This window comes from Sciurus carolinensis, chromosome X (assembly GCF_902686445.1).
Source record: "Sciurus carolinensis chromosome X, mSciCar1.2, whole genome shotgun sequence".
Taxonomy (NCBI): Eukaryota; Metazoa; Chordata; class Mammalia; order Rodentia; family Sciuridae; genus Sciurus; species Sciurus carolinensis.
In genome coordinates, this window is record NC_062232.1 from 59164592 (window position 1) to 59181912 (window position 17321).

The window sequence follows — 17321 nt, forward strand, 5'->3', positions numbered from 1 at the left end:
CATATATTACTCTTCATTTTGAATCAATAGAGTAATTCAACATTGTGCCCTCAACCCATTTGATTGTCATTTATTCTAATGTTTCAAAGCATTACCTGGAATCATTCTATCTTTGTTTTCCTACCTCAGAGAACTAAATCTATTTAGTTCTCATTTTCCCTCTTGCATTTACTGTTACTGCCTTGAATCCCATTGTTTTCTGATTTTTAACTTGGTTTTTATTATTCTATTCAATCTTTTCTTTTTCTCATCTGTCAATTTTCTTCTCCTTCCCTTTTCAGTCCCTATATAAAATAACAGTAATTTGACTAGTAGCTAACTTCTCAACCTATTCCAGAGTCTTACTATTAATTTTATACCTGCAAGGGCTGGGGAGATAGCTCAGTTGGTAGAGTGCTTGCCTCGTAAGCACAAGGCCCTGGGTTCAATCCCCAGCACCACCAAAAAAAAAAAATTTATACCTGCAGAGAACATTTTCCACAAATTTTGGTTTTTTTCTAAGGTTTATTAGTATGTGGCTTTGTTCTGAAATAACAGTAGTAAATAGGATTTAGTATCTTTTCTCAAAGTGGTACTGATATTGGGAAGAGCAAGAACACATGGTGCATGAGAGTAGCTATACCTGGGTATTCACTCCACTGAGTGCACTTAAAAGAAAGCTCACTAAATTGTTCCTTGCATAAAAGTAGAAGCAATAATCATCACAGCAAATGAGTAGACATACAAGCAGTATGAAAAAGCAAGGGAACAAACTACCCCAAACAGCCCACAACACTTCAACAACTGGTATCACCTACACCATAGTGGAGGAAACCATGAAGTTACCATGAGACCCAGCAAATCCATTCTTAGCTACATACCGAAAGGGACGGAAAATAGATGCAGAATAAAAACTTATACATGGATGTTCATAGCAGCATTATTCATACTACCCCCAATGGAAACAAGCTAAATGTCCATCAATTGACTAATCAATAAAAATATGGTTAGTATGCATACAATGGAATATTCTTTGGCACTGAAAGGTAATAAAGTACTGATTCATGCTGCAATATAGATTAAACCCTAAAAAACATTAAGCTAAATAAATTAGGATAGATATTGCACGATTCCATCTTTATGAAATGTCAAGAATAGGCAAATCCATAGAAATAGAAAGCAGATTAGTGGTTACCAGGGGAATGACTGCTAATAGGTACAGTTTCTTTTCTTTTTTTTCCACATAAGAGAGTTTATTAAGCAAACAATGTGTCTCTCTGCTGGGTAAGAGAGAAAATGAGAGGAAAAGAGAAAGAGCGCGCGCGCACAAGAGAAAGAGCATGAAAGCGAAGAGGAGAGAGAGAGAATGAAAGAAAATGGCAGGGGAGCTATCCTTAAGCAGTCAAATTCCGCGGGTTAACAGGGGACCAATAACGGAGAAGGATACTTACAAGCTGACTGATGAACCAATAGCTAGCTAGGACGTTCACAGACTGACAAGAAGTTGGGAGGCAGGGAAATGACTGTAGCGTAAAGGGCAGGGGAGCAGCTTTATATTATATTCCATTTCTGTTTTTATAAGAAGATCTTTTGTTCTCCAGTTCTTTCTCCCCTTATCTTTCCTTCCTGCCTACGAGACTAGGCCTGGTTTTGCAGGTGAGATGTAAAAAAAGTCCATTCTCCCAGGGGCAGTCTCCAACTTCCAGACTTCCAGAGGCAGATGGCTTTCATGGACTTCATTTCCTCGATTTGACTGATCCCCTATTTCTACACTGCCTGTCCCCAATTCTGGCTTTATTCCCCCCTCTAGTTTTAGGAACTCATTACTGCTGTAGGGAACAGAGGATGACAACCGCTCTGGCTTCTTCGAGCTGGAAGGGGGCAGGGTGAAGCAAGCAGTTTGGAGTTCCCTTTTTCGAAATCAGGTTAATCGAGGGATCCATGGTAGAAGTCTGGTTGGGGAAGAGCAGGTTTTAAAGGCATCTGGGGGGTGGGTGCTTCATTACAGACAAGTTTAATTTGGAGAACAGCAGCTTGATAAATTTTCTGCTTTAAAGGCTTGTATACCAATCTGAAGTCCGGTGATAAATGCAGAGCAGAGCGTCCAGGCAAATGGAAGGTGAGGTTATGTCTGGGGGGCACTGGGGCGTCAGATGGGGTTCCACTTGCTTAACAGACAGTGAAAGAACCCATTCGAGACATGACACCAATGTAAGAACCCAGAAACCACTCCAGACACACGAACTCACATAAGAGAATTTATTAAACAGAATGTCTCCCTGCAGGGTAAGAGAGAAAATGAGAGGAAAAGAGAGAGAGCGTGCGTGCAAGAGAGTGAGTGAAATGGAGGAGAGAGCATGAAAGTGAGGAGGAGAGAGAATTGTACAGTTTATTTTCAAGGTGACAAAGAAGTTCTGCGGTTTGGTGCAATAACTGCGATAGTTACAGAGCACTGGGAATAGAAGTTTTGTTATGTGTAATTCTCCACAATAAAAAAACTGCAAGCTTTTGCAAACATATGATCTCCTAATGTCACAGAACTTCAAAGCTAAAGAAATCAATTCCTTCTCACTTTTTAAATTCCTTCCACAGAAAATCCTAAAATGGAGTAATCAAAATGTTTTTTCTCAAAACAGTGCAGGAAGCAATTTCAAGTGAGATCAAGGATTTTATTTTTTTGTTTGAATTTTTTAAAGAAAATTTACTATGTTAACATTTACCTTGCTTTTTGTGTATATCAAGAGTTATTTGATCCTATTCACACTTGAGAAATTAAGGCAGAATACAGATCAAGTATTTTATATTTTCAGTTTTGGGGAGCCAGTCACATTAAAAACAACAGCAGCTGAACTTAGTTTCCTTCAGCCTCATGTCATTAAACTCCAAATGTCTCCATTAGAGAAGAACCCAATATCTAAGTGATCTACTATATAGCATCCTGATTTCTAAAAGAGACAAGCCTGTATCTTAGCCCTTTTTAATTTTTTTAAAGAGGGCTGAAAGGACTCTTTTAATTTGACAAGATTAGCCACTGGCTTCATTCCTGTAATAGCTTTACATGAAGATATTAAGTATTTGCCCTGATGTTTTCACCCTGGGTTTTACAAGGCTTTTCTTCATTGTGCACCTTCATATGCTACTTCATATGAGCTCTGGCTGAAGCGTTTGTTACTTGCACTGCACTGGTAGGGTTTCTCCCCAGTATGGATTCTCTGACGCTGAATAAGGTGGGAACTCTGGTTGAAACACTGGTCACATTAGTCACACTGCTAGGGTTTTTCTCCAGTATGAATTCTCTGGTACTGAATGAGTTTCAAATCTCTGCTTCAACCTTTGTCCACACTCATCACTCTTATAGGGCTCTTTCTCCAGTATGGATCCGTGGACGCTAAATGAATTTGTCATATATTAACCAATGATTAATGTGACCCAAGTTTCAACTAATAAAATGTATTTAAGTTTAAAAAAAATTCAAGTCATTAATTACAGGTAAGAAAATGTAGATGAACATTCAGGTTATCAAAAAGTATGATAAATGCTTACAATTAAACCAGTTGTTTTAAGAAACTACTATAGTAATAAGGTCATAAATAGATATTTTTATTCATTGTCAAAATCCACTAAACTGTATTACAAAGTATAAACTTTAATATATGCAAACAACAAAATAAAGGAACTAACCTATGTAAATTTGGAAACTGATACATTAACTGGAAATTATAAAGGTATAGACAAACAATGTACTCTAGGGGGTAAATCTGTTTGTCATAAGAACAGAGATTCTACAATTCTGAGCCACATGCAGTGGCACACTCCTATAACCCCAGTGACTTGGGAGGCAGAAGGAAGAGGATCACAAACTTGAGGCCTGGATTAACAACTTAGCAAGACCCTGTCTAAAAATAAATAATGAAAGGATTAGGGATGTAGTTCTGTAGTAAAGCACCACTGGTTCCAATCCCAGCGTCACACAAATACTTTACAAGAGACTGAAAAAATACGTAAGTGTGTGGTGGGAAAAAAAAAGAAAGGCAAGTTATGGATTAACAAAAAATAAGGATAAAATAAACACTGTACTACTGGGTTAGAGTTGAAGACACGTTTTATGAAACCATATTTTAATATACTCACACATATATATGGTTTAATATATATATATATATGTATGTTTAATATATGTATGGTTTAATATAACACACACACACACAGATTGATACACTACACTAGTATCAGCTCTGTCCACTGAGAGGCCCTGGAAGGAAAGACACTCCACTAGCAGCCAGCATACCTGGGAACCAAATCTTTGTGAATGCCATTTTTCCAATAAAAGAAACAACAATGTGTGGAGAAAAGGTCTGATCCTGGGCATGGAACAATACACCATAGGCCTGGGGTATCTTATAGAACCATAAAGCAATGATGTACCCAAGGCCCTGGAAATGTGGTGCTCTGTTGATCTATGCAGGCCTGTGTGGATTGGGTCTTTCAGTCTAAGACTGTTTTGGATACCTTCAGCCAGATAATCATGGAGGAGAAGTGGTAACTGCCTCTTCTGAAGGGGAAACTCATTCCATTTGGCTTCCTCCTATGAATAGTGCATCATTTGCTCTTGGCATTCCTGAGACGTTCTGCCACAGCATGCAATGTGATAACCTTTTGAGAAGCCAGCCTTTGAGTTCATTTAAGAGAAATACTCATAGCCCTGCAGAGCTTGATAAAGATATATCAGTAGTCAGGATCAAAATCAAAATTTCATGTGTGCTAGTGAAAGAGGAAATAACAGGAAAGAAAAGCATCAAACGATCTCCTCAGCAACCCATACATTATAGGGTTCCTGTCTTTCTTAAGCTGCCCCAAACAAAGATGCATGCCTCTAAAGAATTACTGTCTCCTGAGGGAGAGGACATGGCCACAGAAGAAAATCTTCCTGAAGATTCCAAGAATTCATCAATAAATTCAAGGGATTCTTTGAATCCTGCCTGTAGAAATCTTGTGCAAACTTCATTCAACAGGATTTTTTCTCAGAATGTACCAAGCACATCACATTCAACACTAGGTGGGAACAAATAATCTCAAGAGCAGTTACTCTGAGGATAAATTCCAATTGCTGAAGAAAAGAGAAGCTCATAGTTATGTAGTTGTACATGACCCCAGTGTCATGAAACAAGGCTTCTCTAAGACCCTTCAACTTGGTCTGTGGATGAAGTGATACAGTTTATGAAACATACAGATCCTCAGATATCAGGCTCCCTCACCGACCTCTTCAGGCAACACAAAAATGATGAGAAAGCTCCACTTCTACTAAAGAGTGATGAGATAATAAAGTGCTATGGTTTGGATGTGAGTTGTCCCCCAAAAGTTCACGTGTAAGACAATACAAGAAAGTGTGGAAGAAAAATGATCAGGTTATAGCCCTAACCCAATCAGTAAATTAATCCCTAATGCAATAAACTGAGTGATAACTGGAGGCAGGTGGGGTGTGGCTGGAGTAAGTGGTTCATTTGGGGCATGGCATGCATATTTAGCAAGATGAAAGCAAACCTCTATCTTTCACCTTACACAAAGTCAACTCAAAGCGGATCAAAGACAGGCACTAGAAGAGAGACCCTGCGCCTAACGGAAGAAAAAGTAGGCCCAAATCTTCATCATGTTGGCTTAGGACCAGACTTTCTTAACCAGACTCCTAAAACACAAGAAGTAAAATCAAGAATCAATAAATGGGATGGATTCAAACTAAAAAGCTTCTCAGCAAAGGAAACAATAACGTGAAGAGAGAGCCTACAGAATGGGAGAAAATCTGTACCATATGTACCTCAGATACAGCACTAATCTCCAAGATATATAAAGAATCCCAAAAAACAAATAACCCTATCAATAAATGGGCTAAGGGACTGAACAGACACTACACAGAAGAAATACAATCAATCAACAAATGTATGAAAAAAATATTGAACATCTCTAGCAATTAGAGAAATGCAAATCAAAATGACTCTACGATTTCATCTCATTCCAGTTAGAATGGCCATTATGAAGAATACAAGCAATAATGGGTGTTGGCAAGGATGTGGGGGGGGGGATGCTACACTCATACAACATTGCTGTTGAGACTGCAAATTGGTGCAACCACTCTGAAAAGCAATACATTCTTTGTATTTTTATTACTTTCACTGTATACAAATACACTTCATTCAGTAAACAGAGAAAAACCTTTGATTTTGGGTAATCTTTATATCTAGAACCAAAACAGTTAAATCCCAAAGGGAAAAATATTGGGGACTTAACAGTTTCCATAATTAAATGGAAAATAATTTGTTCACGGAAGAGAATATAAATATGTACCTGTAGCTATCATCTGTTTCTCAAATATTTTGTCTGTCTAATTCTACACTGTTCTGTTCAAGTTTTTCTATTTCTAGAAAGGGAGTAGCCATATAAATTATTTTTTTCTGTGATTAGTTCTCTTGGTATGGTTTTTATTCATAGTTAAAGGGAAAAAAAGAAGCTTATAATCTTCATAAAGTGTTATCTGTTTTTGAAATTTTTTATAACAACAGGACAGATAGAATGATCATTTTGCACAGATGTTCATACTAAAAGAGTGGTTTGAATGGAGTCAGATTAAATTTCTTTCAAGTAGACAGGCACAGTGGTGCATGCCTTTAATCCCAGTGATTTGGGAGGCTGAGGCAGGAGGTTCATGAGTTCAAAGCCAGCCTTAGTAAAGGCAAGGTGCTAAACAACTGAGTGAAACCCTGTCTCTAAATAAAATACAAAATAGGGCTGGGGATATGGCTCAGTGGTTCAGTGCCCCTGCATTCAATCCCCAGTAATCTGCCCCCCAAAAAAAACTTTCAATAAATACCTGTTATTTTAAAACTTTCTATATTTTTGCTAGGTTTAGACATTAACTATACATTCATTTCACACATCTCTTTATCAAAATACCTGTGTCCAAATATTAAAATATATATATATATATTTTATTGTATGTGTTTATTCATCATATGGCTATTTCACCATATTTATATACTATACCTGTAGGTATAGACTATGCATATAAGTAAATGTTTTCTTTTGAATTTAATATGGTACTTTGCACTGCCACAGAGTATTAATGAATTATAAATACAGTTAGAGGTTCTTATTCCTTAAAAAATACGTGTATCATTTTCTATCAACAATATCTCCTGGCTTACTCTTCAGGTGATAAGAAACAATCCACAGACTAGTTTCCATGCAGAAACATTCTCAATCCAATGCAATATTTCTAATTAATTTTATTAGTTCTGAGGTACTCTGCTACATTTTGAAAGATACATTAGTTCTGACTTACTGTTTGGGGCTTTATTTTCTCAGAACTTCAAAGAGGAATGGTACTATATGTTTGTTATAACTTTGCATAACTTTGGTATAATGTTTATAAGCTGTAAGAATCAGTAATAGAAGTATTAGCCATTTCCTGTAAATGCCAATAAAAAGTTCACCAGGGCAATAATGTACTTTTTCTTTTTAGAAAACCAAATCTACTTCAGGTAAGACTGCACTTATTTAAAGGTTCCTTTCATTTACGTTATTTCTCTTAAGACTAGATTCTTTCTTAAACTTGATCTTCTTTCAAATTGTTTGTATGAAGATGCTGTGCCCAGTTGAACAGTCCTCAGGTGTTTGTAAAAATGCTTTGTTTTACTGTTTTCTGATTTAAAATAAAGTTAAATAACTGCAGCAAAAAAATAATAACCCAATCAATAAATGGGCTAAGGGACTAAACAGACACTTCACAGATGATATACAATCGATCAACAAATACATGAAAAAATGTTCAACATCTCTAGCAATTAAAGAAATGCAAATCAAAACTAGATTTCATCTCATTTCAGTCAGAATGGTAATTATCAAGATACAAGCAACAATAAATATTGGCAAGGATGTGAGGGAAAAGGTACACTCACTCATATATTGCTGGACTGCAAATTGGTGCAACCACTCTGGAAAGCAGTATGGAGATTCCTCAGAAAACTTGGAATGGAACTTCCATTTGACCCAGCTATCCCACTCATCAGTTTATACCCAAAGGAATTAAAATCAGCTCACTATAGTGATGCAGCCACATCAATGTTTATAGTACCTCAATTCACAATACTTAAAACTATGAACCAACTTAGATACCTTTTGACAGATGAATGGATAAAGAAAATGTGGTATATATACACAATGGAATATTACTCAACCTTAAAGAATGAAATTATGGCATTTACGAGTAAATGGATGAAGATGGAGAACATCATACTAACTAAAATAAGTCAGTCCCCCACCCCAAAAATACAAAGACTGAATGTTTTTTCTAATATGCAGATGCTAATTCACAATAAGAGTGGCGGGTTAGGGAAGAATAGAGGTACTTTAGGTTAGGCAGAGGGGAGTAAAGGGAGGGAAAGGGGTGTGGGAGTAGGAAGGACAGTAGAATGACTTGGACATTATTATCCTATATGAATATATGACTATATGATCAGTGTAATTCCACATCATGTACAACCAGAAAAATAAGAACTTATACTTCATTTATGTATGGTATGTCAAAACTCCCCTATCATGTATACTAATTAGAATAAAAAACTGCAGCAAAAAAGTATAAACTATAAGATTTTTACACATCCAATTTGATCATGGTAAAAAGATAATGTAATTATTAGACTTACAATGGCAGTTACTTTTGTGCATATTAATTACATCATCTTTTGAAAGAGAAAGAGGCAAGCCATGAATTCTAAAGACTACTATTAACTTGGACAGTGATAGTTACCCAGACATTATTATTTGGCAGCGGGGGGATTGGATATTGAACCCAGGGACACTTTACCACTGAGTTACATATCCAGACAGACAGAAAGACACAGACAAACACACACACACATTATTTGGGGGTGGGGAGGTGTCTCACTATGTTGATAAGGCTGGCCTTGATCTTCTGATCCTCCTGCGACAGTCTCCTACAAATCTTGGGTTAAGGGTATGCACAACTGCACCCAGCTACCCAGCCTTTCTGAACAAACATAAAGCCTATAGTGTCTTGAAGTAATAGGACAAGATAAAATTTGAAGAGGAAAAAATTATACAAATAAATTAATAATTTTAGATTAATTTTTGTTTTGCACATAGTTCAATTTGCCATTTTTCCAAGTGATCTATAGAAATCAAATAATTGGTTCTCATATCAGATTACTGTTAATAAGGATCAACAGTATTGCAAATATTAACTTTCTATACTGGTGGCCATTTAAAAGACAGGAGCAAGCAGCAATGCTTCTGATGACACAAAGTTTGAAGAGAGATTTAAGAACTGTTTTCAGAGCATAGAGAGAGTTCTTGTTATCATCTAATGTTCAAACAGTTGGAAGAATCAACTGTGACACAGGCACCTGATGCACTTTTGTTTATAAAGTCTCACCTGAAAATTCCAGACTTAGCAAATAAATCCTGAACACCTATCAATATCAAGGGTGATTTTTTTTTCATGTTGTAATGTCACTTGATTTTAAGAAACAAAAAGAAGGCAAAAGCCTGAAGAATGAACACAATGAAAACTAGCTACTTGGTCACTGCTTAACTACTAGTTGCTAAATAAAATATATGCAAATATATTTTTTCAACTTGCTTCTTCATATCAGTACAAGTTAATAATTTACCTGGATCAACCAAAGCTTTATTAAATATTTCTTTAAGTTTACGACTCTTCACATTCCTTCCTTGAGCAAGATTTCTGTACATCTCATACCCTATGATCATAACACCACCATCTTCTTGCCACCTCTGCAGCATATAGCTTCTCTCCTGAGGACGTTTCACAGTTGCTAATTCAGAGACCTTTAGTGAGAAAATAAAGATTTTGGAAAGTACCTATTAAAAGTGTATGACTACTAAAGTTTCTCATTAAAATGTTTGTAAAAAACATTATTGATAATTTAAAATCTTTCTTTTACTATATGAATTTCATGCAAATATCTTAATAATGGAAGACATTTAAACATGATACCTCGAGCTTCTCATCATCTTTTAATCCTTCTTGCCACTTCTCAAATTCATTCATCCAATTCAAAGCAGTATTAAGAGGACAAACCACTAAAGCTGTGCTGAAATCCAATTTGTCACACAAAAGAACTGTATGAAGAAAACTTACAACCTACAAGAAAACAAATTAAGTTGCTACCTTTGTTTAAATATCCACAAAAATTTAAGAAATCTTCCAACTTAAGTTCTGTTTTGCTTTAAACAGTAAACCAACCAACTAAAAGGTCATAATTTCCAAACCAGGTATAGGGAAAGAAATATATTAGTAAACTGAAAAGGTTTGACTAATAAATATATAAGGTCCTTTTAACTCTAAAGCACCATAATATTGTGATTGATAAAAATAATATATAATGTTCTCACATCAAAACAAAGGCCCTGATCTTCACAGAATGTCCCAAAAGCCTTTCAGAAAATATCACTGCCAATTTGGAATACAATTACATTATACAGTACTTTTCCATTAAACATGTTCTGAGTGAATCTATAATAATTACCCACCTCTGGAAATAATCTATATAATAGTTTCACACCTCTGCTACAACTCCTGCCACTACCCCTAACCCTAGAAATGAAGTAATTTTAATGGTGAAAAATACTTTATGTTCTCATTACTGTGGCATTACAGACTATTTTTTTAGAACTTTATTTATTTTTTTATGTGGTGCTGAGTATTAAACCCAGGGACTTCCACATGCTAGGCAAGCACAACGCACTGAGCTACAACTGAAGTCCAATAGAATGTTAAAAGTTTTAAGTAAAAGAAGTTAACTTCTCCCACAGGGTCTTGACAGCTGTTGTGGGCCATATCTGTAATCCTACCTCCTTATCTCATTATTATTTCTGCTCAAACTTACCCTTTTTTAAAGATGTCTTCCTTAACTTTCAATGTTTATTATATTATTAGCATCATTTTAACACTTATTATCTAAAAACACAAATTTCTTATTTTATTTTCTGCTAGAATATAATATATTGAGAGGAATTTTGTTATTTTTACTGCTTTCTCTCCAGTTCCTACAATATTATATAGAACATAACGGAATCCAGTGTTAATGTAGAAGCCAAATTAATATAAGCAAAAAAAGAAGATATATTCATATTCTTTATTCTTACCTGTAAAGTCTTACCAAGTCCCATGCAATGGGCAAGAATGCATCCTGAACCTGGAGATTTCTTTGTCTTTTTCACAGACTCACAACAGCAATCCCACATAAACTGAACACCTAAAGATGACAGCTTCATTAAGTTATATTTAAAGGTCCAAATTAAACCTCTTCCCATATAATCACATCAAAAATAACCAAAACTTCTAAGAAATAGCATTAACAAAATACTCAAGAGTTAAAAATAATTAAATACAATGATTTCTCTGCTAAGGTAAATAAGAAATAAGACACAAGCACATAACAGGATGACTCTTACATTCACATTATCTAAGTTATCAAAACAGATATACTCTATACGCAAGAATGGTACAAAAATATATAAAATACTTTACTTTGAATGAAACAGAAACTTTATCCAAAGATGAAACAGCTTCCTATCAAATATACTTTAAAGTATACAAAGCCAATCAGTGGGAGCAAAAACAGAATTCATTATTTCTCTCTCTATTCAACAGAAAAGATGAAGCAAGAAATGGGGCCAGCATCTCAAGAAGTAGATTTCATGTAGAATTTACCTTATGAATTAATCCACATACATACTCAAAACTAATTTACTGATTCCACTCCAAGAAGACAGTTATAGTTGAGCAGTTTTCTAACAACAGTACAGGAATATTAATTTAAAATATACCTGAAGATGCTGAAAGGAATTCCCAAAGAATGCTTTAAGGTAATCATACCACTTCCTAGCCCCCTTACCCAACCTCTACAGAACAAGTGAAATTCACTTGTAATATATAGACATTTGTAAGTACCAATTCTTCCCAATTATAACATTCATTGTGTTTGCAATCACAAAAGTTTTTTCTTCTTCATTTGCTTACAAGCTCTATAAGGACAGTGATCATGTTATTTTTGCTCACCAGCATATCTCCAGTGCTTAGCAGCATGTGAGACACGCAGGAAACAACCAAATATTGGTAAAATTTAAGTTAAAGTGAATGAATCACCTAATAGTTTCTTACCATCTACTTGGTGGGGTTTCAATTTGATAACCATATTTCTATGAACCTGCACTAAAGGTTCTTTGGTTTCTTCATCTTCATCTAGAACCAATTTGGTTGTTATTGGACACTTAGTAGGTGAAGCATCTTCAATTTCTATCACCTACAAAAAAGAAAACTGTTGATAGTTAAGCGCATAGAAATCTTTCAAGTAATGGTGGAGTATCAGTTTAACCAAGGGAGATTTTCTAAAGTACATATACATCTAATATTTTGGGGTTCAATAAGGCCAGGATAGAAACCAGGTTTATGTTTTCCAAAATCAACAACCTCTACAGAACTTGAAATCACTTTAATAAAGCCAGTAATTTGGCTTAACGGTTCTCAACCACGAAACCTCAATATACCTTAGGTAGAAATGTGAGAAAAGAAGTGTTCCAACTATTCAATGGCACCACCATCATAATGTGAATACAGATGTGATTCCCAACCAGGGAAATTTCTATTCTATAGGATACCTGAAAATGTGAGGGCATTTAAGGTTCTCACAAGAAGTGGTCATGGCTGGTAATAAATGTAGAGAAGCAAAAGGCAAATATAAAAGTCAACATCCTGCCAGGCATGGTGACACACGCTTGAAAACCCAGGGGCTCAGGAGGCTAAGGTAGGAGGATAGCGAGTTCAAAGCCAGCCTCAGCAATGTAGCGAGCCCCTCTCTCTAAATAAAACATTTAAAAAGGGCTGGGGATGTGGCCCTGTGTTAAGTAACCCTGGGTTAAATCCCTGGTACCAAAGGAACAAACAAAAAAACACATCCCCACAATGTGAAGTCCCCAAAAGAACTGTCCCACTCCATGTCAATATAACTCCCAATGAAAAACATTATAAACATGTATTGTGAGAGGGCAAAACATTTAGAAACAGCAGTTTCAGAACCACAGGCTCAAAAACCATGACAATAAGATACAATCTAATCACAAAAAGGAAGTAATTATCTTAAATTCCTTATTTAAAAGAAAACTTGGGGGCTGAGATTATTATAGGTCAGTGGCAGCATATTTGCTAGCATGCATGAGGGTCTTAATTTGATCCCCAGAACCACAAAAAAGGAAGAAACAAAAAGAAAACTTAAACATGCATACACACACAGGTATGTATGTATACATATATGTTTTAGCTGCCTTATCCTAATTACTATTCCTTACATATTGCATTCAGTAACTGTGCAAAGTAGTTCACCTATTTCCATTTCACAAATGGGAAAAAAAAAAAACTGTGGGAAAGAGAAGTAAAGTAACTCACGCAAGTTCACACAACCATTAATTATGATGATAATAAGATTTGTGCCCAGAAAACTGGCCTCCAAAAATCCAAGCTCTTAACCATTCCAAAACACTACTTTAACAGAGGAAATGCTTGTATGAATAATGATTTTATGAAAAGATATATAGACTCATGATTTTAAATTATAACCATTATCATGTCTAATGAATAAATCTTTAGCTACTATGTTTTTCTTATTTACAATTTTAACTAGAAACAAACTAAATTATTCAGGTTGGATACACAAGTTGTAAAATAAATACAAAAGAAGAGAGAATAAATTAATCAACTCTATTGCCCATCACTCATCTTCAAAAATATCAAATCATGAAGACTTTTGTTTTACTGACAACCTCCTGGCCCATTCTCCAACTCCTGAAATCCTATAAATTACTTTGAAGTAAACATTAAGAAAGTTTGTGATGCCACTTATAAGTATTGGTAAATTCCTCCTTAAAATGATGATCTCTCTTTTTTATATTATCACTAACACAATATTATCAAATATAAAAATTATAAATTAAGTCACAGATTTCTAATAAATTATCTGAATGTGTACTTTACATGAAATTTTAAGTGATACACAAATGAAGATCAACAACAGGACAGAGTATACTGAAGTATAACTGACACTGTCTATTTAGATCAGAATTCCCTTTCATCATTCTGGGTAAACACTTACCTTTAGTTTCTGCATTTATAACCTGGGAAATATTACTAATGACCCTTGCAATGGCCATTTATGGAGACAAAACAAGGCTGGCAAAGACTAACTTTTCACTATTGTACCCTAGCATGAATGTGTACTGGCTGCATATCACTGGGGCAAAGACATTAGAAAACAGTGCCTTGTCCTCTTTCTAAGGTATGGTAGGCAAACCAAAACATGGCCCAAAGATTTCCATCCATTTTTATATACACCCTGTACAATCCCTTCCTCTTAAGTGTCTGAGACTTGTAAATATGATGGTAGATCATTCTCATAATTTGGCTATTAATCATTGATTCTGATTTAATGACAACAGATATTCTTCAAAGAGGGTTAGACCTAACCAGAGAAAGCCCTTTAAAAGACTGAAATGGAGGGGGCTGGGGAAATAGCTCAGTCGGTAGAGTGCTTGCTTTGCAAGCACAAGGCCCTGGGTTCCATCCCCAGCATCCAAAAAAAAAAAAAAAGACTGAAATGGACACATAATATACAGAGGAACTAAAAGAAGAAAGATGGGTATCCATCAACTCAGATTTCTGTATCAAAGAAAAACATTTTTCAAAACGGAAATGAAAAGGTAAACATTAACAAAATGATGGACTAGAAGAAAGTTCCAATATCTAGTTCCCACACAGAAATGTTAAATAAGAAAAAGCTTTCTGAACCAATTTTATCAGGGATCTCAATAACAGGAGGGACCAAGCAAATGATCAATCAAGAAAAATCCAACTTCAAAATCGAAGGAATGTTTTTATGGCATTTTTACTCTCCTTAACCCACCACCTCCCAAGAAAGCTGATGGTTTTACTCTTAAACCATCACCACCCTGCAGGGAACAAAGCAGGCCTTATTTGCAAATTACTGAGTATATGTGTTCTAACCCATCTGTAGGACAATAGAAGGACTGACATAATAATCTCACCTAAATCAGAACTATAATAAGAAAAATGGCAGACACTAGTTTTTAAAAGATGCCAAGTAACTATAGATCCACAGAAAAATGGGGCAAGACATTACAGGTAGATAAATACAAAATACATCTTAAAGCATAGAGGAGATGGGGTGACATACTTTTGGAATTTAGGACATTGAAAAGCATTCATGTATAGGAGATAATTCGGAAAATCATGTGTATAACAAGGTAAAATACATGCTCAGAAAACAGCTATAAAGAACTGAAATTTTTCCCTCCAGCTGATCTTTTGTGTTCAGTTCAGGCCCAGCTAAGGACTGAAGGAATGCTCCTGAACAAACTCAATCTAGGAAGACTGGCAAATATCAAGGCATTCAAAGAAATCTCTTTCAAAACATCAGTTAGACATTAATGAAATACAGATACCATCAGTAATGACACACAATAAGAAAAACTCTTTAAAAAGTAACCCTTAGCAAAAGCAAGGTGCTAAGCAACTCAGTGGGACATTCTCTCTAAATAAAATACAAAACAGGGATGGTGATGTGGCTCAGTGATTGAGTGTCTCAGAATTCAATCCCTGGTACAAAAAAAAAAGAAAGAAAGAAAGTAACCTTGGGAGCCCTACAACAACAGGGCCACTAAAATGTATTATTAAACCTCCCTTGTAAAGAGAGAGAACATGACAGAGTTATCAAATTATAATGGTCAAAAGCTCAATCTGCAACTTAAAAAAATCACATGGTAAACAACAAAATAGGAAAACATGACCTATAAAAAAGAATTAACAAAACTATCCCTGAGGAAAACCAGGGATAGACTCAAAGACATTAAAGCAACTCTGAAATATGCTAAAACAGGTATAGGAAACAATGGACAAAAACCAAAAACAATCTCCCCGCAAAAACACACAAACAAAATAAAGGAAAAAAAGTCAGGAACATAATGTATGCATAAAACAAGAAGGAAAAATTATAAAAAGGAACAAAACAAATTATGAAGTAAAAATAATAATAATTAAAATAAAAATTTAAGAGGATTGACAACAGATTTAAGTGGACAGAAGAATCAAACACAAAAAAGGAAACTGTAATTAGTAACTCTGATAAACAGGAAAAAAGGAAAATGAAGAAAAAAAAGAAAGATATCCAGGCATGGTAGGTGGTACATGTATGTAATCCCAACAATTCCAGAGGCTGAAGCAGGAGAAACACAAGATTTAGATCAGCCTTTGCCACTTAGGGAGATCCTATCTCAAAATTAAAAAAAAAAAAAAAAAAAAAAGAAAGGGATTACAAGTACAAAGCCAGCCTCAGCATCTTAGTGAGGCCCTAAGCAACTTAGTAAGACTCTATTTCAAAATGAAAAAAATAAAAATGGCTGAAGATGTGGCCCAGTGGATAAAGAACCTGTGCATTCAATCCCTGGTATCATTCATAAATAAATAAATAAATAAGATGGATGGATGGCAGGGGGTGGAGTCTGGTGTCCCTGTGCTCAATCCCCACTATTGCAAAATTAAATTTATGAAGTAGATAAAAGCAGATAAAGGGACTTGAGGGAAACCATCAGCAGGCAGACAATTCCAAAAGGAGAAAAAAAAAAAAAAGCAATTATTATTTAAGGAAATACAGACTGAAATTCCTCAAACTTGAAAACATCTACAAATATAGATGTACAAATAAATTCAGGAAGCTCAAAGAACTAGAAGTAGGATAAACTTAAAAGAGACCACAAAACAAATGTAGAAGGCTAAATCTAGTAAACACACGCATAGACATTTTACTATGCTTACTGCTTTAGCCCTTTACTATACTATGATTTTTTTACAAATTGAAGGTTGGTGGTATCCCTGCATTAACAAATCTCTTCGTGTCATTTTCCACCAACACTTCATATTTCTGTGTCACATTTTGGTAATTCTTGCAATACATTAAATGCTTCCATTATTATTATACCTATTATGGCAAAAAGATGTTCCGTAATCTTTTTCTTCCCTTTTTATGTTTTCTTCCCACCACCACCAAAGATGTCTTACCCAATTCGGTCTGAGCTCCCCAAAACAGAGAAAGCATAAGGATCTTTCTACTGTATCATGCATCTCCAGTAATCATGAATATTACTATTTCCTTGGTTTAGAGCACTATGAACTACATTTATATAGTATGGTGAATTTATTCAAAAAATGATGTGTATGTTCTGACTGGTCCTCCACATGG

The 17321-nt window shown here is 35.2% G+C and overlaps 1 protein-coding gene and 1 non-coding gene across 2 annotated transcripts in view; one reads left to right on the forward strand and one right to left on the reverse strand.

Moving 5' to 3' along the window:
• Window positions 1–17321, reverse strand: part of Atrx (ATRX chromatin remodeler) — a 235153-nt gene that overhangs the window by 82580 nt on the left and 135252 nt on the right. The window contains 4 exon segments of the mRNA XM_047535184.1: window positions 9663–9840; window positions 10010–10156; window positions 11161–11270; window positions 12179–12320. Of these exon segments, the coding sequence (XP_047391140.1) occupies window positions 9663–9840; window positions 10010–10156; window positions 11161–11270; window positions 12179–12320 (577 nt within the window).
• Trnat-cgu (transfer RNA threonine (anticodon CGU)) lies at window positions 371–443 on the forward strand. The gene has a single exon. It is a non-coding gene; the product is annotated as a tRNA-Thr (tRNA).